The 26,158-nt window shown below is 54.2% G+C and overlaps 1 protein-coding gene across 1 annotated transcript in view; it reads right to left on the reverse strand.

Annotated features, from left to right (window-relative positions):
- LOC144730949 (transmembrane protein 132C-like) overlaps nt 1–24,833 on the reverse strand; it is a 67,029-nt gene extending 42,196 nt beyond the window's left edge. Inside the window, exon 1 of the mRNA XM_078611829.1 lies at nt 24,181–24,833. Coding sequence (XP_078467955.1) covers nt 24,181–24,292 — 112 coding nt within the window. The 5' untranslated portion in view covers nt 24,293–24,833. The remainder of the gene's footprint in view (nt 1–24,180) is intronic.
- Nucleotides 24,834–26,158: the final 1,325 nt, after the last annotated feature.

Raw genomic sequence — 26,158 nt, forward strand, 5'->3', positions numbered from 1 at the left:
TTTACGACATCGCCCAGATTCTGAGTGGAGGCTGAATAGACCGAGGGGAGGTCCAAGACCGGTTCAAATAATCTCCGCTACTCGTGAGCGTGAATCGAACTCGGGTCGCCGGGTTCGTAGCACAGTGCGCTAACCACTGCGCCACCGTTCCTCCCACTCCCCCCTCCACTCAGAACACCAACACACAGCATTGGCTTCCACTCCATCACCCCTTTGAACTGCCCTGGACGTTAAACAGACGTTCAACAATACACAAAGACAAAGACCCCCCTCCCGTATAGCCTTAACAGACTGTCGGGGCAAGAGCACCTATAAAGGCCGGCACGGCACACGAGGGGTGGGCCAGCACCACGCCCGACCGCCTTCGTCTCCCCAGTGGCGATGTTTTCACACACCGCACCAGGTAATCATTTGAGGCTGAGCCGACCTAGGGGAGGCCCAGGACCGTTTCAGATAATCGTCACTGGCGTTTGCCGTGAGCGAGAATCGAACCCGGGACGCCAGGTTCGTAGCGCAGCGCGCTAACCGCGACACTACCGCTCCCCACACACACAACACACATACACATGCACACACATGCACACACATGCACACACATGCACACACATGCACACACATACACACACAACACATCCCGTCAGCCCAAGGCCGTAGCCATGGAGTCAACCTTGAGGGGGGACCAAATCTTCCAGGGGGTCTGGGGGCCCCCCTCCAGAAAAAAAAAATCTAAATTTGAAAACTCATGTCCTGCCTAAAATATTTAAAAAATTCACTAACACACAGGATGAACTTTTTTTTTACAATGTCTAATAGTGTAGTGTATTACATTGCTCTGTTTTTTTTCTTTTGAACCTTTTATTGTTTCATTGTATGTAATGGCAGAGATTGGGGATTAATAAAGTACAACCATAACCACAATCATATCAACATAAATCTATTTTATAGATATATATTATAATATATTATAATTACGGCCTTGCGTCAGCCACACGCGGCCTACCTACTGGGAGTGCGACGATTTCAGCAGCGAATGGTTCAACTTGAGCGAAACTCAGGAGCGGTTTCGACTTTCAGTATCTCGTCAGCAGAGTCAGGCTCGCTCGAATCAATGATGGTGAACAGCCAAACGTTCATACGACATAAAGACAAATAACCCCGTCTCTGCGCGCGCGTGCGTGTGTGTGTGTTAGATATGGGTTGGGAGTTTGACAGAAAGCTATATAGTGATACATAACTCAACATAATCACTCGCCTTGTTGTGGAGAATATAATGACCAAATGAGCATGTATGTATGTATGTTGAACTTCTTTCGCACCGTACCCCCATGCATCTGTTCCTCCACATAGCAGCAGAGTAGCACACGCTCAGAGCAGGGCGTGTGGCTGACGGGATGTGGAAACACTGTACTGCACCTGTGTGTGTCTTATGTGGAGTTAAAGATGTGTGAAGGAGACATGGTCTTGTCTATTCCCCGTGTCGTGTTTGTAGTGCCGGACCAAATCTGGACCAGATCCGGACCAAATTTGAACCAGATGCATCCTCCGAACACTCACGCCCACCCTCAACCCCACCACTCACCCTCATTCCATCCCAGCCCCACGCGGCTTGATGATTTAACGAGGTCACGTGACGTGTCCTGCCACGAGGAGCCACGTGTAATTAAATTTAAGTTGTCAGGGGAGCGATTCGTTTGTTGGGTGGGAGGGAGGGAGAGGGGAGTGGGAGGGAGGGAGGGAGAGGGGGGAGGGAGGGAGAGGAGAGCGGGAGGGAGAGGGGAGAGGGAGGGGGGGAGAGGTGGGAGGGAGGGAGGGAGAGGCAGAGGAGATAGATGGAGGAAGAGAGAGGGGAGGGAGCGTGTAATTGAGATCCCGTCTGCCGCTCACTCTGGCACCCGTAACGTCGACCGTGGTCTAAATGGGCCACTGCATTGATTTCATCAGCAACTGCAACAGCAGCTACACCAGCAGCTGCGTAAGTGACGGGAGCTCCAGGCGCATCATCAGCAGCAGCAGCAGCTGCATCATCATCATCGTCACCGTCACCACGACCTGCTTCTGCTTGGTTTGTTGTCCTGCCCACGCAAATGCGATTAGCGCGCTTGGCGAGGTGCTGCGAGAAAGGCGCTAAAGGTACATAAATACACAACCTGAATCATCATCATCATCATGAAGCAACGATTTTAGACGTCGCGTTATTGTTACTATTCAGTACACTCACCAAACTTAGTAACCAGGCTACAGTCGACATTATAGACTGCCAGTACACTCCGATTTGGAACCAGGCTACAGTCTACTTCGCGACCATCTCCCTTCGTGCAATGCGGGGGTTGTCGTGCCCCCCCCCCCGCCTCACCGCCACACACGTGCACATGTTCACACGTATATAAGCACACGTACACACACGTACGTACACACACACTCGCATCTGTCACCAAGAGGTGTATGGTAAAAGGGGGACAGTTGCCAGCAACAGGCGGTGAATGTTGTTGGGTCAACATCGTCGGTTCTTGTTTTGTGGGAGTGTGCCCCTTGAGGGCGAGTGGGTGGGTGGGTGGTCGCAATGAGTGTGGGTGGGTGAGTGGGCGGGTGAGAGAGGGGTGGGTGAGTTGGTGGGTGAGTGGGAAGGCGAGTGGGTGGGTGAGTGGATGCATGAGTGAGTGGAATTGGTGGGTGAGTGGAATGGGTGGGTTTGGTGAGTGGAATGGGTGGGTTTGGTGAGTGGAATGGGTGGGTTTGGTGAGTGGAATAGGTGAATGGGTGGGTGGGTGAATGGGTGGGTGAATGGGTGGGCGAGTAGGTGAGTGGATGGTTGCATAAGAGAGGGGTGGGTGAGTTCGTGGGCGAGTTCGTGGGCGAGTTCGTGGGCGAGTTCGTGGGCGAGTTCGTGGGCGAGTTCGTGGGCGAGTTCGTGGGCGAGTTCGTGGGCGAGTTCGTGGGCGAGTTCGTGGGCGAGTTCGTGGGCGAGTTCGTGGGCGAGTTCGTGGGCGAGTTCGTGGGCGAGTTCGTGGGCGAGTTCGTGGGCGAGTTCGTGGGCGAGTTCGTGGGCGAGTTCGTGGGCGAGTTCGTGGGCGAGTTCGTGGGCGAGTTCGTGGGCGAGTTCGTGGGCGAGTTCGTGGGCGAGTTCGTGGGCGAGTTCGTGGGCGAGTTCGTGGGCGAGTTCGTGGGCGAGTTCGTGGGCGAGTTCGTGGGCGAGTTTGTGGGCGAGTTTGTGGGCGAGTTTGTGGGCGAGTTTGTGGGCGAGTTTGTGGGCGAGTTTGTGGGCGAGTTTGTGGGCGAGTTTGTGGGCGAGTTTGTGGGTGAGTTTGTGGGCGAGTTGGTGGGTGAGTTGGTGGGTGAGCGGATGGGTCGGCTCCGCGTCTAACGCCTTCTCCCTGCGCTCACCATTTCCACACACCAGGAGCGAGCGGACGACCACCGCTATCCACCGACATCACCCGATTCCTCACCATCCGCTCACCCGCGCCCCGCACTCACCAAGCAGCAGCAGCTGCCACGTGTAAGAGCGCGCGCGTGTGGAGCCCGAGGACACAGCTCATTAACCCCCCCCCCCCACTGCCTCACCCAGCAAGCCCCCCCGCACCCACCCAGACCCAGGCCGTGATGGCCCAAGAGGTCAGTGAAGTGACTCCGTGATCGATAATCACACACGGCACACACGGTCAATCACGGCTCAAAGATGACACACACGCACGCACATGCACCCCCCCCCTCTCTCTTTCTCCTCTATCTCTCACTCACCTGCTCTCTCGCTCTTCATCCCCCCCTCTCTCACTCGCCCTCTTGCTAACACTGCCCCGATTCACTCCGGCTACTCCTCAAGCACTGCTGGTCAGTCGCCTGCTGATCACTCTTCCATCGCTACCCGCCCTTGCCCCATGAACTTCACTCCCTCGCTTCCTCAGCCCGTGTCGAGCGCCTCCTCGGGCTGAGCCGGCCGACGGTCTCCGTCCTCGTCCACACGAATCAACACATCTTTAAAAGCTCTACGGAGACACTGCAATCATATATATATCTCCATATATATAAAAGTCAAAGTTGGGAATATGTGTGTCTGTTCAAAATGTTTAGCGTACTTCCCGACATGCAACAAACTGGAAATTTGCCATGTGGGTACTTTCCAGACTGTACACCATGCAAAAATTATAAAAATACATTGTTTTTTTTTGGGGGGGGGGGGGGGGGAGCTCAATAATGCAGATATTTTTTGCACGGCAAGTGAGCTGTGACGTCACATCTGTCACGTGACCCGCGCACGTGGAACCGTAACGCATTGTCGTGTCGCGGTTAGCGCGCCGAGCTACGAACCGGGCGACCCGAGTTCGATTCCCGCTCACGGCCACCGCCGGTGACGCTTATTTCAACCGCTTCTGGGCCTCCCCTAGGTCGACTCAGCCTCAAACGAGTAACTGCTGTGGTGTGTGAACATTGCCACTGGGGAGACAAAGGCGGCCGGGCGTGGTGGACCCAAGTCCCCGGGCGAAGCCGGGTAGGAAAGCTCGAATTCTATATATTCCATATATCACTTTGCGTTCCTTCACAGGTGTCCCGTAACACATTTCTGACACGCCCCCCCCACTCCCCTCCCCCAATCCCCCCCGCCCCCCCCCCCAATCCCCCCCGCCTCCTCCCCCTCCCCCCTCCAGCTGCTGCCACTCCCAGGCCACACACACGAGGCGGAGGACCCCATCGGAAGATTTTTGATTTTTATTTCCCGAGCGAACTCCGCTCGCGAGTTCCACCGCTCGGTATCATGGGAAACGGCGTCGGACCTCGATGTGGGATTCAGCCGTGAGGAGGAAGAGGACATTGGGGGGGGTGGGAAGGAGGAGATGTGGGAGGGGGTGAGAGGATGGGAGAGGATGGGAGAGGGGAGGGAGGGGAGGGAGGGGAGGGTACTTCGGCACGCGTAAATAATAAGAGCAATGCGGACGTCCGGTATAAACACCGCAGCCGTAACCCGAACACTGCACCTCCTCCTGGCTGTGACATTCCTCCTCCTCGAAGACGCTGGCGGAACCACTCACCCACTCGCTCACCGCTGGTCGAATCATCATCAACTCACCCACCCACTCGCTCACCGCTGGTCGAATCATCATCATCAACTCACCCACCCACTCGCTCACCGCTGGTCGAATCATCATCAACTCACCCACCCACTCGCTCACCGCTGGTCGAATCATCATCATCAACTCACCCACCCACTCGCTCACCGCTGGTCGAATCATCATCATCAACTCACCCACCCACTCGCTCACCGCTGGTCGAATCATCATCATCATCAACTCGCCCACCCACTCGCTCACCGCTGGTCGAATCATCATCATCAACTCACCCACCCACTCGCTCACCGCTGGTCGAATCATCATCATCATCAACTCACCCACCCACTCGCTCACCGCTGGTCGAATCATCATCAACTCACCCACCCACTCGCTCACCGCTGGTCGAATCATCATCATCAACTCACCCACCCACTCGCTCACTGCTGGTCGAATCATCATCATCAACTCACCCACCCACTCGCTCACCGCTGGTCGAATCATCATCAACTCACCCACCCACTCGCTCACCGCTGGTCGAATCATCATCATCAACTCACCCACCCACTCGCTCACCGCTGGTCGAATCATCATCATCAACTCACCCACCCACTCGCTCACCGCTGGTCGAATCATCATCATCATCAACTCACCCACCCACTCGCTCACCGCTGGTCGAATCATCATCAACTCACCCACCCACTCGCTCACCGCTGGTCGAATCATCATCATCAACTCACCCACCCACTCGCTCACCACTGGTGGAACCATCAACTCACCCACTCGCTCACCGCTGGTCGAATCATCATCATCAACAACTCACCCACTCGCTCACCGCTGGTCGAAACATCACCAACTCACCCACACGCTCACCACTGGTCGAAACATCATCATCAACAACTCACCCACTCGCTCACCGCTGGTCGAAACATCACCAACTCACCCACTCGCTCACCCGCTGGTCGAAACATCACCAACTCACCCACTCGCTCACCGCTGGTCGAAACATCACCAACTCACCCACTCGCTCACCGCTGGTCGAACCATCATCACCAACTCCCCCACTCGCCCACTCGCTCACCGCTGGTCGAACCATCACCAACTCACCCACTCGCTCACCACTGGTCAAACCATCACCAACTCACCCACTCGCTCACCGCTGGTCGAACCATCACCAACTCACCCACTCGCTCACCGCTGGTCGAAACATCACCAACTCACCCACTCGCTCACCGCTGGTCGAACCATCATCACCAACTCCCCCACTCGCCCACTCGCTCACCGCTGGTCGAACCATCACCAACTCACCCACTCGCTCACCACTGGTCAAACCATCACCAACTCACCCACTCGCTCACCGCTGGTCGAAACATCACCAACTCACCCACACGCTCACCGCTGGTCGAAACATCACCAACTCACCCACTCGCTCACCACTGGTCGAAACATCACCAACTCACCCACACGCTCACCGCTGGTCGAACCATCACCAACTCACCCACACGCTCACCACTGGTCGAACCATCACCAACTCACCCACACGCTCACCACTGGTCGAACCATCACCAACTCACCCACACGCTCACCACTGGTCGAACCATCACCAACTCACCCACACGCTCACCACTGGTCGAAACATCACCAACTCACCCACACGCTCACCGCTGGTCGAACCATCACCAACTCACCCACACGCTCACCACTGGTCGAACCATCACCAACTCACCCACTCGCTCACCACTGGTCGAAACATCATCACCAACTCACCCACTCGCTCACCACTGGTCGAAACATCATCACCAACTCACCCACACGCTCACCACTGGTCGAAACATCATCACCAACTCACCCACACGCTCACCGCTGGTCGAAACATCATCACCAACTCACCCACTCGCTCACCACTGGTCGAACCATCACCAACTCACCCACTCGCTCACCACTGGTCAAAACATCACCAACTCACCCACACGCTCACCACTGGTCGAAACATCACCAACTCACCCACACGCTCACCACTGGTCGAACCATCACCAACTCACCCACTCGCTCACCACTGGTCGAACCATCACCAACTCACCCACTCGCTCACCACTGGTCGAACCATCACCAACTCACCCACACGCTCACCACTGGTCGAACCATCACCAACTCACCCACACGCTCACCACTGGTCGAAACATCACCAACTCACCCACTCGCTCACCACTGGTCGAACCATCACCAACTCACCCACTCGCTCACCGCTGGTCGAACCATCACCAACTCACCCACTCGCTCACCACTGGTCGAACCATCACCAACTCACCCACTCGCTCACCGCTGGTCGAACCATCACCAACTCACCCACTCGCTCACCACTGGTCGAACCATCACCAACTCACCCACTCGCTCACCACTGGTCGAACCATCACCAACTCACCCACTCGCTCACCACTGGTCGAACCATCACCAACTCACCCACTCGCTCACCGCTGGTCGAACCATCACCAACTCACCCACTCGCTCACCGCTGGTCGAACCATCACCAACTCACCCACTCACCCACTCACTCACCGCTGGTCGAACCATCATCACCAACTCACCCACTCACCCACTCGCTCACCACTGGTCGAACCATCATCACCAACTCACCCACTCACCCACTCGCTCACCGCTGGTCGAACCATCATCACCAACTCCCCCACTCGCCCACTCGCTCACCGCTGGTCGAACCATCACCCACTCACCCACTCGCTCACCACTGGTCGAACCATCACCAACTCACCCACTCGCTCACCACTGGTCGAACCATCACCAACTCACCCACTCGCTCACCACTGGTCGAACCATCACCAACTCACCCACACGCTCACCACTGGTCGAAACATCACCAACTCACCCACTCGCTCACCACTGGTCGAAACATCACCAACTCACCCACTCGCTCACCACTGGTCGAAACATCACCAACTCACCCACTCGCTCACCGCTGGTCGAACCATCATCACCAACTCCCCCACTCGCCCACTCGCTCACCGCTGGTCGAACCATCACCAACTCCACCAATCGCTCACCGCTGGTGGAACCATGAACCGCATCAAAACATGGACACGAGGCCGTTGCTGCAGCACATCGCCCTCACGAATGGGACATCAGAGGCACGTGGCCACAGTGGTGCGATAGTGGGCACGTGACCCGCACTATGGACCCTGCAGTAAATTCAGAGACACACAGAGACTCATAGAGATACACAGAGACTCAGAGAGATTCATAGAGATACACAGAGACTCAGAGAGATACACAGAAACACGTAGTGATACACAGAGACTCATAGAGATACACAGAGACGCATAGAGATACACAGAGACTCACAGAGATAAACAGAGACTCAGTGATACACAGATACTCATAGTGATACACAGAGACGCAGTGATACACAGAGACGCAGAGACACACAGAGACTCATAGAGATACACAGAGACTCAGAGATACACAGAGACTCATAGGAGATACACATAGACTCATAGGAGATACACAGAGACTCGGAGAGATACACCGACTCATAGTGATACACAGAGACTCATAGAGATACACAGAGACTCAGAGATACACAGACTCATAGAGATACACAGAGACTCAGAGAGATACAGAGAGACACGTAGTGATACACAGAGACTCGGAGAGATACACAGACTCATAGTGATACACAGAGACTCAGTGATACACAGAGACTCAGAGATACATAGAGACTCATAGAGATACATAGAGATACATAGATACTCAGAGAGATACACAGAGACTCAGGAGATACACAGAGACTCATAGAGAAACACAGACACTCATAGTGATACACAGCTACTCTTAGAGATACACAGAGACTCAGAGATACACAGATACTCTTAGAGGATACACAGAGACTCAGAGATACAGCTACATAGAGGCCGTGTAGTAAAACCACTGTTCGTTTGCGCTCCATCAACTGAGGAGGAGGGAACGGCAAGAAGACACGAGATCTCTCTCTCTGCTGAAGCCCTCTCGTCGTCACGAGTAGCAGCAGCAGACCTCAACATTTGTGGAATTTCGTTCCTGCACCACATCGCTACTGGCAGGGCCGTTCATTTGGGGGTGGGGGCCGGGGCAAACCCCACACCGCGTGGACACCCCGACGCCTTCAGACTAACGCGGAAGTATTACATCGGACACCGTGACGTCGAAGCAAATCTCCCCCCGCCCCCCCACCCTGAAAGCGCGGGGCCCGGGGCGGTCGACTCGATTTCGCATAGCCTCGGGACGGCTCTGGCTGCTGCCATCACAAGCGGGGATAGATGAAGAAGGCTGCGATGATAATTGTTTTTTACCCTTCTATCTGGCAACAAAACTGACACCTTTTTACAAGGAGTCATGTTTGCATAGACCGCAATACCTGCAGTCATAATACAAACAAAAGACATAACTCTGATAATGATATGCACTATCCTTGAAGTTGATTGGTCCACACCCGAGACAGCTTTCCTTAGAGCCTAGTCTCACATGGTGTTGGACCAGATGACGCCAAAAGGCTGCGATGCCAGCAGGCGGAGACTCGGCGAGGGGTGGGGCAGGACGCCGTCACGCGGCTCAAGGAAGGTTGGATGATGAAGGTCGATCGATCGGTCAAGGATAATCATCAGAATATGTATTTATACTGGAGGAATCCGATGAGCTATAAAACATTTTTTTACACAGATGTCCAGTAGAGGCACGGGTTCAGAGCGTTACAAAAACAAACAATGCTGAATACACGCTCGGAGTGCAAAGTATAGGATGGGTAAAACAAATCACTAAAAAAACTATATTCAAATAAAACGAAACTATGTTCTCTCTTTGCAGCTCAAGCCCACAGAGCTATTAACTCGTTAATCAGAAGCGACCTGCCCCGCAACTGACGCCTCTCAGGGGCAGAGGTCGCAAACGGGTTTTGATTCCTTACCCGTACCCGGCCGCACCAGGGTCGCAAACGGCTACCCGTACCCGGGTAGCCGGGTATCGGGTAGGGTACGGGTATCGGGTACCCGGTTGCGACCTCTGCTCAGGGGTCGGCTCGTTGAGGGCTGCCCCGTCGCGTTCTTCACCCACGTCGCATTGCGGCTCTCGAGCAAATATTGACGGTTTTTTTAATATACCGAATTCGACATTCAATTTCGATTTAAAGCTTTCGTGACTGCAGGGATTCGTCTTCTTGGTTCTTTCGGTAAAGTCGCGTAGAAGGGAAATAATAAAATAATAAAAATAAAACATCATAAAATATAATATTATTTTATTATGTTTTATTTTTTACCGAAAGAACCAAGAAGACGAATTCGACATTTTTCTTTTTTTTTCTTTTTCTTCTTATGTTGGTTTGCCTTGCGACGGTTCAACAAAGTGACTCAACACGGTGGGCATTTATAGCAGCAAAATTAACTAAATGCACGTGTTTTTTATTTTAAATTTGTAAGCAATAATTACAACAACGGGCCGGCAGACGGAAGGAACTAACGGAACGCTGTCTGTGCAACCGAGGACGGAGATGGCGCGAGAGCTGCGTGCAGAACGAGAGAGAGCGAGAGATTGAGCGAGAGATTGAGCGAGAGAGTGAGCGAGAGAGTGAGCGAGAGAGTGAGCGAGAGAGTGAGCGAGAGAGTGACGGAGAGAGTGAGCGAGAGAGTGAGCGAGAGAGTGAGCGAGAGAGTGAGCGAGAGAGTGAGCGAGAGAGTGAGCGAGAGAGTGACGGAGAGAGTGACGGAGAGAGTGAGCGAGAGAGTGACCGAGAGAGTGACGGAGAGAGTGAGCGAGAGAGTGAGCGAGAGAGTGAGCGAGAGAGTGACGGAGAGAGTGACGGAGAGAGTGACCGAGAGAGTGAGCGAGAGAGTGACCGAGAGAGTGACGGAGAGAGTGACCGAGAGAGTGAGCGAGAGAGTGACCGAGAGAGTGACCGAGAGAGTGACCGAGAGAGTGAGCGAGAGAGTGAGCGAGAGAGTGACCGAGAGAGTGACGGAGAGAGTGAGCGAGAGAGTGACCGAGAGAGTGACGGAGAGAGTGAGCGAGAGAGTGAGCGAGAGAGTGAGCGAGAGAGTGACGGAGAGAGTGACGGAGAGAGTGACCGAGAGAGTGAGCGAGAGAGTGACCGAGAGAGTGACGGAGAGAGTGACCGAGAGAGTGACCGAGAGAGTGAGCGAGAGAGTGAGCGAGAGAGTGACGGAGAGAGTGACGGAGAGAGTGACGGAGAGAGTGACGGAGAGAGTGAGCGAGAGAGTGAGCGAGAGAGTGAGCGAGAGAGTGAGCGAGAGGGTGACCGAGAGGGTGAGCGAGTGAGTGACCGAGAGGGTGAGCGAGAGCGAGCGAGAGAGTGACCGAGAGAGTGAGCGAGAGTGTGAGCGAGAGAGTGAGCGAGAGAGTGAGCGAGAGAGTGACCGAGAGAGTGAGCGAGAGGTGGTGGGTTTACATAAAGCAAAGTTATAAAAAAAAAAATACGAAATGATGAACGAAGCAAAGTGCCGACTACACCGAGCATCTTCTTGTTTCCACTAATCGTAAAAAACGAGGGATCGCCGGCCCTGTGAAGATCGCCACCCGAGCTCTCTCTAGCCACGCGTCCGCACCCTCCGATTAGCGCGGGTTTGCAACGTACGGTGCGAAAGAAGTTCAACAGACAGTGCCGCGCGTCCACCCGATTTTATTTTGAAAATGGTTTCCCCCTCTTCTGCTTCTGTTGACCCGGATCGATCAAAAGTTGTTGGAAAGCAGCATCAACAAAAGACATAGATGGGAGACGTCACTCTTGATTGTAAGTGGCTCGTAAAATATTATACTCGTAAACTATACAGCCCCCGCCCCCCACTCAGCCCCCCCCCACTCAGCCCCCCCCACTCAGCCCCCCCCCACTCAGCCCCCACCCCCAACGAGGCTGGGCGATGAGATGGGGTGAGGAGATCGTTTCCTGTGGTCGTAAATTAATCATTATACTCTTCATCATTACCAACGTCATCACGATGGTGAATCATCGCCATAATCACGACCATCATCATCACCACCACCATCATCACCGCCATCATCATCACCGCCATCACCATCATCACCACCATCATTATCCCTGCACCACCATCACCACCATCATTATCACCACCACCATCATTATCACCATCATCATTATCACCATCATCACATTATCACTACCACCATCATCACCACCATCATCATCATCACCACCACCATCATCATCACCACCACCATCATCATCACCACCACCACCATCATCATCACCACCACCATCATCACCACCACCATCATCACCGCCACCAACATCATTATCACCATCATCAACCATCTGTAGCCGACGACAAATCATCGAAACATATTTTTTTGCTTCATATATATAAAGCCACCTTGAGTTCGCAGCTCGCGAAAACGGCTGGAGAGTTAAACACCACGCGGACGCGCGCCGGTGCATGCGCATGCGCACAGGCTGCCAGCCTTGCCCAGGCCACCAGCTCCAGAGAACTGCTTTGAGTGGCCACCGTGCCGTTTGGGAGACTCGCCCACAAACGCGCAGAAGGGTTGCGAGGAAATTTGGCCGACAATGCGAGCGAGCTGCGGTTGTGGTGATGCAGAATCGGATTCTTTCGACTGGAGGAGGAATCCGATGAGCTGCAAAGCTCTTGATCACAGATGGCCAGTCGATAACGGCGCCGCCGCCATCGCTTACACCACTCCTCATCCTCATCATACACACTCACACTCACCTCACACTCACCACACACACACACACTCACCTCACACTCACCACGCACACATTCACCTCACACACTCCCCACAAATCCCACACACACTCTGCAGATTGTTCAACAATCACATTTCCTGCACACTGCCACATCACTCGCCCCACACTCTCTCACTACACTCCCTACACTCTCCCCTTACTCTCCCTGCTCACAATCCCCACTCCACCCTTCCTCTCCCTTCTCACAATCCCCACTCCCCCCTTATTCTCCCTTCTCACAATCCCCACTCCCCCCTTACTCTCCCTCCTCACAATCCCCACTCTCCCCTTACTCTCCCCTTCCTCTCCCTTCTCACAATCCCCACTCCCCCCTTACTCTCCCTCCTCACAATCACCACTCTCCCCTTACTCTCCCTCATCACAATCCCCACTCTCCCCTTACTCTCCCCTTCCTCTCTCTTCTCACAATCCCCACTCCACCCTTACTCTCCCTCCTCACAATCCCCACTCCCCCCTTACTCTCCCTCCTCACAATCCCCACTCCCCCCTAACTCTCCCTCCTCACAATCCCCACTCTCCCCTTACTCTCCCCTTCCTCTCCCTTCTCACAATCCCCACTCCCCCCTTACTCTCCCTCCTCACAATCCCCACTCCCCCCTTACTCTCCCTCCTCACAATCCCCACTCCCCCCTAACTCTCCCTCCTCACAATCCCCACTCTCCCCTTACTCTCCCCTTCCTCTCTCTTCTCACAATCCCCACTCCACCCTTCCTCTCCCTCCTCACAATCCCCACTCCCCCCTTACTCTCCCTCCTCACAATCCCCACTCCCCCCTAACTCTCCCTCCTCACAATCCCCACTCCCCCCCTTACTCTCCCTCCTCACAATCCCCACTCCCCCCCTTACTCTCCCTCCTCACAATCCCCACTCCCCCCTTACTCTCCCTCCTCACAATCCCCACTCCCCCCTTACTCTCCCTCCTCACAATCCCCACTCTCCCCTTACTCTCCCTCATCACAATCCCCACTCTCCCCTTACTCTCCCCTTCCTCTCTCTTCTCACAATCCCCACTCCACCCTTACTCTCCCTCCTCACAATCCCCACTCCCCCCTTACTCTCCCTCCTCACAATCCCCACTCCCCCCTTACTCTCCCTCCTCACAATCCCCACTCCCCCCTTACTCTCCCTCCTCACAATCCCCACTCCCCCCTTACTCTCCCTCCTCACAATCCCCACTCCCCCCTTACTCTCCCTTCTCACAATCCCCACTCCCCCCACTCTCCCCTTCCTCTCCCGCTGCCAATGGCACCATCCTTCCCCAGGGGAGTCGGCACGAACGAGGAAAACACTCTCCAACACTTAACTCTCCCAGGAGAGACTCTCCCCCCCCTCTCCCTCTCCTATCGCTGTCTCGCACTCTCTCTCCCTCCCTCCCTCTCGCTCTCCGCTCGCATCAAACGTGCGGCCACACGCAGCAGCAGCTGCCTCGCTCTTCCGACCTCCAGGATCATCGCTTCCACAACCTCCTGCCTCTCCCACGCAAATTCGTGAAGCGTTCCTCTCGCCTCTCTCCCTCCCCCCCTCTCGCCCCTCTCCCCTCGCTCTCTTCTTTTTCTGTCTTACGATCAGAGGAAACAAGAAGATGCTCGGTGTAGTCGACACTTTGCTTCGTTCATCATTTAGGTGTTTTAGTTTTTTTTAATGCTTTGCTTTATGTAACCCCCCCCCCCCCTTTTTTAAATGAAAGATTTCACAAAAGATGTCACGCTCTGCTCTCCTTACCACTTCCCTCTCCGCCCCGACCACCCTCCTGTGTCTGCCCCCCCCCCCCCCCTTGTCTCTCTCTCTCCGTGTACCACTTTCCGTGTACCACTTTCCACGTACCACAACCACCCACACCACCACTCTGCCGTTCTCTCCCCCTTAGCTCTCTCCCCGCTGTCGCGTTTCTTGTCCCTCTGCCTCTGCCTTTCACTCCTCGTGTCACTCTCCCCATGTCGCTCTCACCCGAATCGCTCTCCTTGTGTATTTGTCCCTACCTCTCTCGCCGCCTGCCTAATCCCCTGTGCATGTCTCTCCCCCCTTCTCCAATCTCCCCGTCTCTCTCCACCCCATCTCTCGACCCCCGTGTGCCCCTTTTCTCCCCGTCTCCCCCCCACCCCATCGCTCTCCCCCTTCTCCATCTCTCCCGTCTCTCTCTCCCCATCTCTCTCTCTCTCTTCCTCCCCTTCTCAATCTCCCAGTCTCTCTCTCCCCATCTCTCTCTCTCTCTTCCTCCCCTTCTCCATCTCCCCGTCTCTCTCTCTCTCTGCCCCGACACTCCCCGTGTCTCTCCGTGGCCAGACAAGGGGTTGCATAAACTCGGGTGACCGGGTTCACAGTGACGTCTCGCAAGCGATTAGCCCCACGATCATCGTGCCGAGCGCTCTTCTCTTTGTTGTTGTTGTTGTTGCTGTAACATTTGTCCTCAAATAGCCAGGACACAATCGCCTGCTGAGTAATTACAATTAATACAATCAATAGCCTCATCTCCCCAGTTACTCGCAGCCCCTCCTCTCCCTCCCCGTGTCACCGTATTCTCCAGACTCAAGGACGCGCCGGAAAATAAAATAAAAACGCCCGAATGTAAATGTACGCGCATCTGGTGTAACACAAAACAAGACAAAGATCCCCCCCCCCCCTCCCCCGTATAGCCTTGACAGACTGTTGGGGCAAGTGCTGTTAGCGAGCACCTATGAAGGTCTCACAAACACTCGCGCCGGATTGTGTGCTCTGGAAAAGGGCCATTGTCCGAAACGTCACCTATTACATATGTTTGTCCCTTCGAAGACCACACTTTGTTAGTGACGATCCCGTTGAGTGATTTTTAAAAAAAAAATTCAGTTTGCGGTTCTCGGTCAAATCACTCCACTGCTGGATGAAGGCCTCCTCCCCATGCCGTGCCTGTTAATGGAAATCGCATGACCATACTTCACCGCGCTGGTCAGTGCGGATTGTATGAAGGTGGCAGGAAGGGGGTGGAGGCGGTGTATATACAGGTGCGGCTCGGATATCGCTCGCCGCTGATGCTAGCCGTGACCGGGAATAGAACTCGGGTCTCCGGGGGTTGATGGCGCTGCGCGCTCCCTCCGCGCTCTAAGTAATCGCGAGCGGCCGTGTGGACAACATAAATCGACAATCAATGCCCCCTCCACAAAGCCGCCTCTCGAACGGCCTTCTGGGAGTGCGTCATTTCAGCAGCGTTGCTTCAAGACAAGCAACACGGAGAGAGAGAGAGTCAAGCAAAGGCTCACTGCTGCTGCTACTGATGAGACACCGCGAGCCGAAACCCGTCCCGAGTTACGTAGAAGGGAAATAATAAAATAATAAAAATAGAACATAATAAAATAATTCTCACGACGTTTCGGCCACAACGCAAGCAGCCGTCCTCAGGTGAAGACCAGGTCTGTCGGTGTGAAGATGAATCCCTGCAGTCACGAAAGCTTTAAATTGAAATTTAACCGTCCCGAGTTGTTGCTCAGTCCTGAAGCAACGCTGCTCAAATTGTGAACTACCGCGAGGGCCTTGCCTGAGCACGTGCGGCTGCTGATGGGATGTGTAAAAAAATTTACCCGTAAAAACAAAGTTTTTCACTATAAATCCTTTATATGCGTGGTATCGGTTTTATTTTATTATTCATTTCTGTTTTTCTTGAGTAAGAGTTTCATTTTTATCACATTGGTATTTTTAATTAAATATGGAAAAAAAAATCCTAAAAAGTGGAACATTTTGGAAAACATTTTTCACGAAAATAAATTGTCACGCACAACGAGTCTGTGTGCAAAATGTCAGCTCGATTGGATCACGGGAAGTGGGTTAAAAAACGACCGAAAGATTTGCACGGTCGTAAGCGCGCAAGCAAGCAAGCAAGCGAACTTAATATAAAGGATTTAAAAAAAAGAAAACAGTTGCAAGCGGAGAGGCGGACGCATGCGTCGTGGCGAGGGAGTCAACGGATTTTGTGAACCACCCACAGCGACAACGAAGATGCTTCCAAGCCCGGCACGGCGTGGTGGGTGGTGGTGGTGGTGGGGTTGAATGTTTGGGATGGTGGGGTTCATCCAGCAGTGGATTGGTATCACGTTAACGCCAGTGCGATGCATCACCGCGACAAGAACGGCGATGATGGTGGCAGTGAAGACTCACGGTCATACCGCGCGCGTTATGTGACCTCGACACTGATAGTGAATTCCTCCTCCACCTCGGAGGAAATTATACTGTGATTGTATCCATCCCCCAAACACACCCCCACTTCCTAGCACCCTCCCCTCCACCCCGCCCCTCCTTACCCATCAATCTACCCCCCTTAGGATAGTTGGTGTAACGCATCAGAAATTGGTTTGCATCCAACCAGGACCCGTGTCTAACAGAGAGGGGCCCACGTCAATAAACATCTGGCGCTTCGCCCAGCATTGGTTCCAGGGAGCCTGACGACACACCCGATGAGACCGCCGAATGTCGAAACCGGGCAGGAGTGTTGGACCCACATCGGGAGAGAGGCTGAAATCTGCTGATGTCGAAAGCGGTCCAGCCTTTGCGTTGAACCCAATGCTGCCGATGATGAGATGCACTTTCCAGAATAAGGCCGTGTGGCTGATGCGATGCGTGAATGTTTTAATACTTTTATTCATTGTTTTTTCTGTGGAGCGACAGATAGGTGGGAATCGACGTCTAGTCTTCGCCTGAGGACGGCTGCTTGCGTTGTGGCCGAAACGTCGTGAGAAGTATTTTATTATGTTTTATTTTTATCATTTTATTACTTCCCTTCTACGTGACTTTACCGAAAGAACCAAGAAGATGAATGCCTGCAGTCACGAAAGCTTTAAATCGAAATTTAGTCAGACGTTGTACTTGTTGTTATTGATGTTCTTCACAGCGACGCCGAATGATTATTAAGTCATGGGTCAGGGGGGTTCATCGCTCAGAGGGTTGAGAATAGGAATTTCACATCCATCACTCTACGTGTGCGATGTGGAACTTCTTTCGCACCGTACGTAGCCAACCGAGCTCATCGGAGGTGCGCGGGGGAAGGACAAACGCACAGGAGGAGAAGCATTCGCGTGGTAACGAGCACAAGCTCGGATATGCGAACGTCTAAAGCCTGCGGTGCTTAACCTCGTGCTTAAGCACGCACTCCCTGGGGGTGCGAGACGTGGGCAGGTTTTATTTTAAGAAGGTAAATAATCGAAAACACAAATTTAAGCACGGACGCGTAAGTTAGCCAAATGAGCTTGTTTCATCAAACCTCATGAATTTATGACAACATACTATTTTTTTAACGATTTAGAAACCAAAGGGGTTGCAATGCTGCAAGTAATAAAGGTTTAATAACCGTCGGGGCCCAAGGGAGTGACCGGGTTACCGTCGAGCGAAAGCAAAGTGGAGCCCGTAGTGGGTGCGGGCGGTTAAATGGTCAAGCGGGTGATTTGCGACGGCCTTCTGATGTGTGAAGGCCTTCTGATGTGAGGGCCTTCTGATTTGCGACGGCCTTCTGATGCGTGAGGGCCTTCTGATGCGTGGGGGCCTTCTGATGCGTGAGGGCCTTCTGATGTGCGAGGGCCTTTTGATACGTGAGGGCCTTCTGATGCGTGGGGGCCTTCTGATGCGTGAGGGCCTTCTGATGTGCGAGGGCCTTCTGATGTGCGAGGGCCTTCTGATGTGCGAGGGCCTTCTGATGCGCGAGGGCCTTCTGATGCGTGAGGGCCTTCTGATGCGTGGGGGCCTTCTGATGCGTGAGGGCCTTCTGATGTGTGAGGGCCTTCTGATGTGCGAGGGCCTTCTGATGTGTGAGGGCCTTCTGATGCGCGAGGGCCTTCTGATGCGTGAGGGCCTTCTGATGCGCGAGGGCCTTCTGATGTGCGAGGGCCTTCTGATGCGTGAGGGCCTTCTGATGCGTGAGGGCCTTCTGATGTATGAGGGCCTTCTGATGCGCGAGGGCCTTCTGATGTGTGAGGGCCTTCTGATGCGTGAGGGCCTTCTGATGCGTGAGGGCCTTCTGATGCGTGAGGGCCTTCTGATGCGTGAGGGCCTTCTGATGCGTGAGGGCCTTCTGATGCGTAAGGGCCTTCTGATGCGTGAGGGCCTTCTGATGCGTGAGGGCCTTCTGATGCGCGAGGGCCTTCTGATGCGTGAGGGCCTTCTGATGCGTGAGGGCCTTCTGATGCGTGAGGGCCTTCTGATGTGTGAGGGCCTTCTGATATGTGAGGGCCTTCTGATGCGTGAGGGCCTTCTGATGCGTGAGGGCCTTCTGATGTGTGAGGGCCTTCTGATGCGTGAGGGCCTTCTGATGTGTGAGGGCCTTCTGATGCGTGAGGTCCTTCTGATGTGTGAGGTCCTTCTGATGCGTGAGGGCCTTCTGATGCGCGAGGGCCTTCTGATGCGTGAGGGCCTTCTGATGCGTGAGGGCCTTCTGATGTGCGAGGGCCTTCTGATGCGTGAGGGCCTTCTGATGTGTGAGGGCCTTCTGATGTGTGAGGGCCTTCTGATGTGTGAGGGCCTTCTGATGCGTGAGGGCCTTCTGATGCGTGAGGGCCTTCTGATGCGTGAGGGCCTTCTGATGCGTGAGGGCCTTCTGATATGTGAGGGCCTTCTGATGCGTGAGGGCCTTCTGATGTGTGAGGGCCTTCTGATGTGTGAGGGCCTTCTGATGTGTGAGGGCCTTCTGATGCGTGAGGGCCTTCTGATGCGTGAGGGCCTTCTGATGTGTGAGGGCCTTCTGATGCGTGAGGGACTTCTGATGTGTGAGGGCCTTCTGATGCGTGAGGGCCTTCTGATGCGTGAGGGCCTTCTGATGCGTGAGGGCCTTCTGATGCGTGAGGGCCTTCTGATGCGTGAGGGCCTTCTGATGCGCGTTCGTGCGCCCTGTGTCACTGCAAAGGGACCGGTCCCCGTACAGTGGCAGAATTTCCCGACTCGTCCTAACATTGGAAACACTGTTGTCGTTGTTGTTGCTGTTGTTGTTGTTGTTGCTATCATCGTTGTTGTTGCTGTTGTCGTTGTTGTTGCTATCATCGTTGTTGTTGCTGTTGTTGATGTTGGTGGTATTATTGTTGTTGTTAGTATTGATGTTGTTATTGTCGATGTTGTTGATATTATCATTGCCGTTGATGTTGTTGAAGTTGTTATTATTGTTGTTGTCAGCTGCTGGAGTAATATCCCCTTTGCACCCCTCCCCCGGCGCTGCAGCGGCAGATTGTTGCGACCACGACGCTCGCAGAGCCCCGGAGTGGAGTGAAGTCGTGGCTCGCGGGCGCGGGGCTCCCAGACAGCCCCCCCCCACAGCGTCACCCACGAGGTTTCTCTGTTTGTGACGAGCGGGGTGCGAATACCCCCCCCCCCTCCTCACCCCTCCCCCTCCTCACCCCTCCCCCTCCTCACCCCTCCCCCTCCTCACCCCTCTCCCTCCTCACCCCTCCCCCTCCTCACCCCCCCCCTCCTCACCCCTCCCCCTCCTCACCCCTCCCCCTCCTCACCCCTCCCCCTCCTCACCCCTCCCTGCCGCAGCCGCCAAACACCCCGACGGCCTCTCCCCTAAAAGCCCTCAATCGTGATAAGGAGCCTTGCACCTGCCCCCCGCTCCTACCTCCCCCCTGCCCCCTCCCCCGACCCTCTACCCCGCGGGGTGTCGTCCCTCCTCCTCCTCCCACTGTTCCTGTCTGATAACGCCCCCCCTTCTGCCCCCCCCCCTCTGCCCCCCCCCCCACCCCCCCTCCCACCAACAACTCCACAACCTTCTCCGCGGTGGCTAGGAGATGTGAACTACCTCGCCTGCGTTACAGGAGGTCGTGGGCTCGACCCCGACTCCTGCTGCTGCTGCTGCTGTATAGTTGGAGTTCGCGGTGCGTCTCTCTTCTCCCGGTGGTCGCGTGGATTTTTTTTCCTCGGGGGGGGAGGGGCGGTGTCATCCGGGTTTGCCATCCACATTTGGAATCAACGTCACGCGTTTAGAGCTTTTGGCTGCCGCTGTAAATTGCCACGTGATAAGTCGTCTTCGTCGAGCTATCATTTGTGGCCAGGTCGCTTTTGAAAAAGAGTTACATAGCGCAGTGGGCCATTATTTGGTCAAATAAATAAATATATATTTTTTCAATCCACCATACAGCATCAAAAACTTCATAGCGTGATAGATTGTTCACATTTGGTCACGGGGGGGTGGTGACCGACTCGGCACGTTACGTACAAAAATATGTGGAGAAGTCAACAAGCCAGTTGTCACCATGGATAGACTCGCCCATCCCCCATCCCCCGTCATAGGAATGTGGAATCGTCATCACCGCCTCGGGACTGTAAACGGGAGACGAGCAAACCGATGCCTCGATGCGGATGTCACCACCGTGGCTGCGGCCGCTAAATGATTCAGCAAGGCCACGTAAACAAGAATAAACATTGTTGCGCATGCAGCAAAGATTATTACGATACAACAACACAAATATCTGCTGATGTTTGTGTGTTGCCATTTATGCACGAGCAGCAGTAGCAGCAGCAACAACAACAACCCAATTAATTCGTCAATAACAACAATGCGGCCTTTAAAGGAAATATATAATAGATGACGTTTCGGGCAATGACCCTTCCTCATCGACCCACAGACTCACAGGGGGATCGATAGACGCGCACAGATAACTGCAGACTCACAGAGGCATCGAGCCACCTGGACACATCCAAGCCGATAGCATTACACGGCATAGCAGTGGACAAAGCCAAAGATCCCCCGTATAGCCTTCAACAAACCGTTGGGGCAAGTGCTGTGAGCGAGCACCTTTGAGGGCCGAGACGGCACACGAGGGGAGTGGGTGTGGGTAGCACCACGCCCGGCCGCCTTTGTCTCCCCAGGGTTGATGTTTACGACACACCGCACTAGGTACTCATTTAAGCCTGAGTCGGCCGAGGGGAGGCCCAAGACGGGGTCAGATATTCGCCACTGTGATTCTTGTTGGGCGCGAGCGGCAATCGAACTCGGCTCGCCGGCGGTTCGCAGCGTAGTGCGCTCACCACTGCGCCACCGCTCCCCCGTGATGGCAGGAGAGTGCACAGACACACACAGAGACAGAAACAAAGACACACACAGACACACACATACACACAGAGACAGAAACAAAGACACACACAGAGACAGAAACAAAGACACACACAGACACATACACACAGACACATACACACACACAGAAACAAAAACACACGCAGACATACGGAGACAGAAACAAAGACACACACGGAAATACAGAGACAGACACACACACACAGAGACAGACACACACACAGAGACAGACACACACACACAGAGACAGACACACACACACACACAGACAGAAACAAAGACACACACACACAAACAGACACACACACACAAACAAACACACACACACATACACACACAAACAGACACACACATACACACACAAACAGACACACACATACACACATAAACAGACACACACATACACACATAAACAGACACACACATACACACATAAACAGACACACACATACACACACAAACAGACACACACATACACACACAGACAGACACACACATACACACACAAACAGACACACACATACACACACAACAGACACACACGTACACACACAACAGACACACACAACAGACACACACATACACACACAAACAGACACACACACACACAGACAGACACACACACACACAGACAGACACACACACACACATACACACAGACAGACACACATACAGACACACATACGCACACAGACACACGCACACAGACACACACACACATACACACAGACACACACACACTCGTGCCCCCACCCGCACTCTCCTCCCCGTGCCACTGATCGAACGCTGCCCTCTCCATTAACGCTGAACGGAAGGCGAAACACAATGGCTTACAGCCTTACAGGCACCGTGCAAGCACCACACCCGCCCCAGCCCACGCAACCACCTCACGTCTGCCTCACCACGCAACCGCCTCACAAAACAACATACACACTCACCACCCAATACAGCACACTCTCTCACATGACATCCTACATAGCCACACACTCACCCACCCCACCCCACCAGTTCAGACGTCACTCGCATCTGATGTTAGCCGTGGCCTGGAATCGAACGTAGGTCGAGCCGAGACCACTGCGCAGCGCGCCAACCACCGTGATGAAGACGACGACGACGACGAGAAACGACGACGGCAGACACATCCACTCAGCAAAGTCTCGCGGAGTCACGAGACATTTGCTTGAAGCCCCAATCTCTCTCTCAGCGCGCTATAAGCTCGCCCTCTCTGCGCGATCCACCAAACCTCGTTCTCCACGCCTCTCGATTGCAGCCGCCTATTTAAAAGAACACGAGTCGGGGCCCCCCTTAATTCGAGGAGCACCCGACACCCCGAATCCAGTTGGGACTCAAGGCCCCATGAACCTGGGACTCAAGGCCCCCCAGTGGTGTACTCAAGTCCAATATCAGGGGGACTAAAGGTCTAAATTAATGGGACTCAAAACCCATACCAAGGGGACTCAAAACTGCTTACAGGGGTAAGCATTTACACCATTGGAACCTCATTTGCCAGTAGAAAAAATATGATAATTGTTTTTTTTTACCTTTCTATCTGGCAACAAAACTGACACCGTTTTTACGAGGAGTCATGTTTGCATACACCACAATACCTGCAGTCATAATGCAAACAAAAGCATTATGACTGCAGGTAATGTGATCTATGCAAACATGACTCCTCGTAAAAAAATGTGTCAGTTTTGTTGCCAGATAAAAGGGTAAAAAAACTATTATCATGCTTACAGGGCGTCTAAAAGCCTCTATAAGGGGAACTCAAAACCTTCTATCAGAGGGACTCAAAACCTCCTATCAGGGAGACTCAAAACCTTCTATCAGAGGGACTCAAACCCTCCTATCAGGGAGACTCAAAACCTTCTATCAGAGGGACTCAAAACCTCCTATCAGGGAGACTCAAAACCTTCTATCAGGGTGACTCAAAACCTTCTATCAGAGGGACTCAAAACCTCCTATCAGGGTGACTCAAAACCTCCTATCAGGGTGACTCAAAACCACCTATGAGGGTGACTCAAAACCTTCTATCAGAGGGACTCAAAACCACCTATCAGGGAGACTCAAAACCTTCTATCAGAGGGACTCAAAACCTCCTATCAGGGAGACTCAAAACCTCCTATCAGGGGGACTCAAAACCTTCTATCAGAGGGACTCAAAACCTCCTATCAGGGAGACTCAAAACCTCCTATCAGGGAGACTCAAGATCCACAACCCACAAGATCTCCGCAGGAGGTGGACGCGAAGGTTTGCGGGATATCTTTGGAACTCAATTCCCGAGGAGACGTCATCCCTGTCCCGGGGAGTGTGGGGATCTCTGTCCCGGGGGTAGAGTCACTCACGGAGAGCCGACGCCGCCGTGACGAGGAGGAGGAGGTGGAGGAGGAGGAGGGGGAGGTGGTGGAGGGTGGCCCTGCGCCACGCGAAGGAGGAGAGGCCGGAGCGCTCCTCCATCACGAACTCTCCCGCGGCTCCGCTACCCGTGGGGCTGATGCTACTGCTGATGCTGCTGCTGCTGATGCTGCTGATGAAGCTGCTGCTGCTACTGCTGATGCTGCTGATGATGCTGATGGTGGTGCTGATGATGGTGCTGATGATGGTACTGCTGATGCTGCTGCTACTGCTGATGGTGCTGCTGCTACTGCTGATGCTACTGCTGATGCTGCTGCTGCTGATGAGGCTGATGTCGGGCCCGTTTCCGTTGCGGGACGCGGCTGAGTTGCGGTGGGAGAGGAGAGACGCCTGGACTCTGCCTCCCTCTGCTCTCTCGCTCCCCACTGCTCCTCCCTCTCCTTTACTCTCCTCCGGTCTCTCCTCTCTCTCCTCTCTCTACTCTCCTCCTCTCTCGTTCCTCTGCTTCTCGCCGCTCTCCTGCCCTCCGCTCTCGTCTTGCTCTGCTCTCTCTCTCGCTCTCCCCTTCTCTCTGTGAGCGCACCAAGTTCACAAGAGCCTCGCTTCATTTACAACTACACGCTACCCCCTCCCCATGCACTCACTCACTCCCTCCGCCCTCCAATCATCCCCCCTCCTCTTCCCTGCTCGCCCCGACCCTCCCAGAACCCCCACCACTCCCTCTCCCCTCCTCCACTCTCACGGCGGCTTCCTCCTCACCCTCCCATCACTGCACCCACTTCCCTCCCACTCTCCATCTTTCCCTCCTCCGCTCTCCACTCCTCATTTCTGGTCACTCCCTCGCACTCCCCGCCACTCCTAAATTCCTCCCCCCCTCCTCCTCCTGCCTCGTCCCTCGCTCTCGGCCCCGCATCCAACCTGCCCTCCCCTCCCCTCCGTGACTCCCTACCCCATAGTCCATACATCCCACTCCTCCTGCCCCCCCCATTCACTCCCTCCACATTCACTCCCTCCCCCCTCCATCACTCCCTCCCGCCCGCCCACCCACTCACCCACCCGCTCCCCCCACTCACTCCCCCACTCCCCCCCATCCGCTCCCCCACCCGCTCCCCCGACCCCTCCACCCACCCGCTCCCCATCCTTCCATCTCCCCCCGACCACCAACCTCTCCTGGTCCCTCCCTCGACCACCCCGCGAGCACAGATCCCCCCCCCGCCAGACCCCCCTCGCTCCCCGACCCCCCACCCCCCCGACCCCTCCTCCTCCCTCCCCCGACTCCCCCGGCCCCCTCCCCCGGTCACGTCGCGCGCACGCTTCGTGTGGCGGAGTCGGTCTACGTGAGAATTGATCAAACAGTGCGACGGCAGGAGAGAGACAGACACACACACAGACACACACACACAGACAGAGAGAGACAGACACACACAGAGATACACAGAGAGAGACACACAGATACACAGAGAGAGACACACACAGATACAGAGACACACACAGACACATAGAGAGAGACAGACACACAGAGATACAGAGGACACACACACAGGACACATAGAGAGAGACAGACACACACACAGAGATACACAGAGACACACACAGATACACACAGAGAGGACACACACAGATACACAGAGAGAGACACACACACAGATACACAGAGAGACACACACAGACAGAGAGAAAGACACACACACAGAGAGACACACACAGATACACAGAGAGACACACACAGATACACAGAGAGAGACATACACACAGAGAGACACCACACATATACACAGAGAGACACACACAGATACAGAGAGAGACACACACACAGAGAGACACACCACAGAGACACAGAGAGAGACACACACAGATACAGAGACACACACACAGATACAGAGAGAGACACACACACACAGATACATAGAGAGAGAGACAGATACAGAGACACACACACAGATACAGGGAGAGAGACAGACACACACA

Source organism: Lampetra planeri, chromosome 37 (genome assembly GCF_965212315.1).
Source record: "Lampetra planeri chromosome 37, kcLamPlan1.2.h2, whole genome shotgun sequence".
NCBI classification, from domain to species: Eukaryota; Metazoa; Chordata; class Hyperoartia; order Petromyzontiformes; family Petromyzontidae; genus Lampetra; species Lampetra planeri.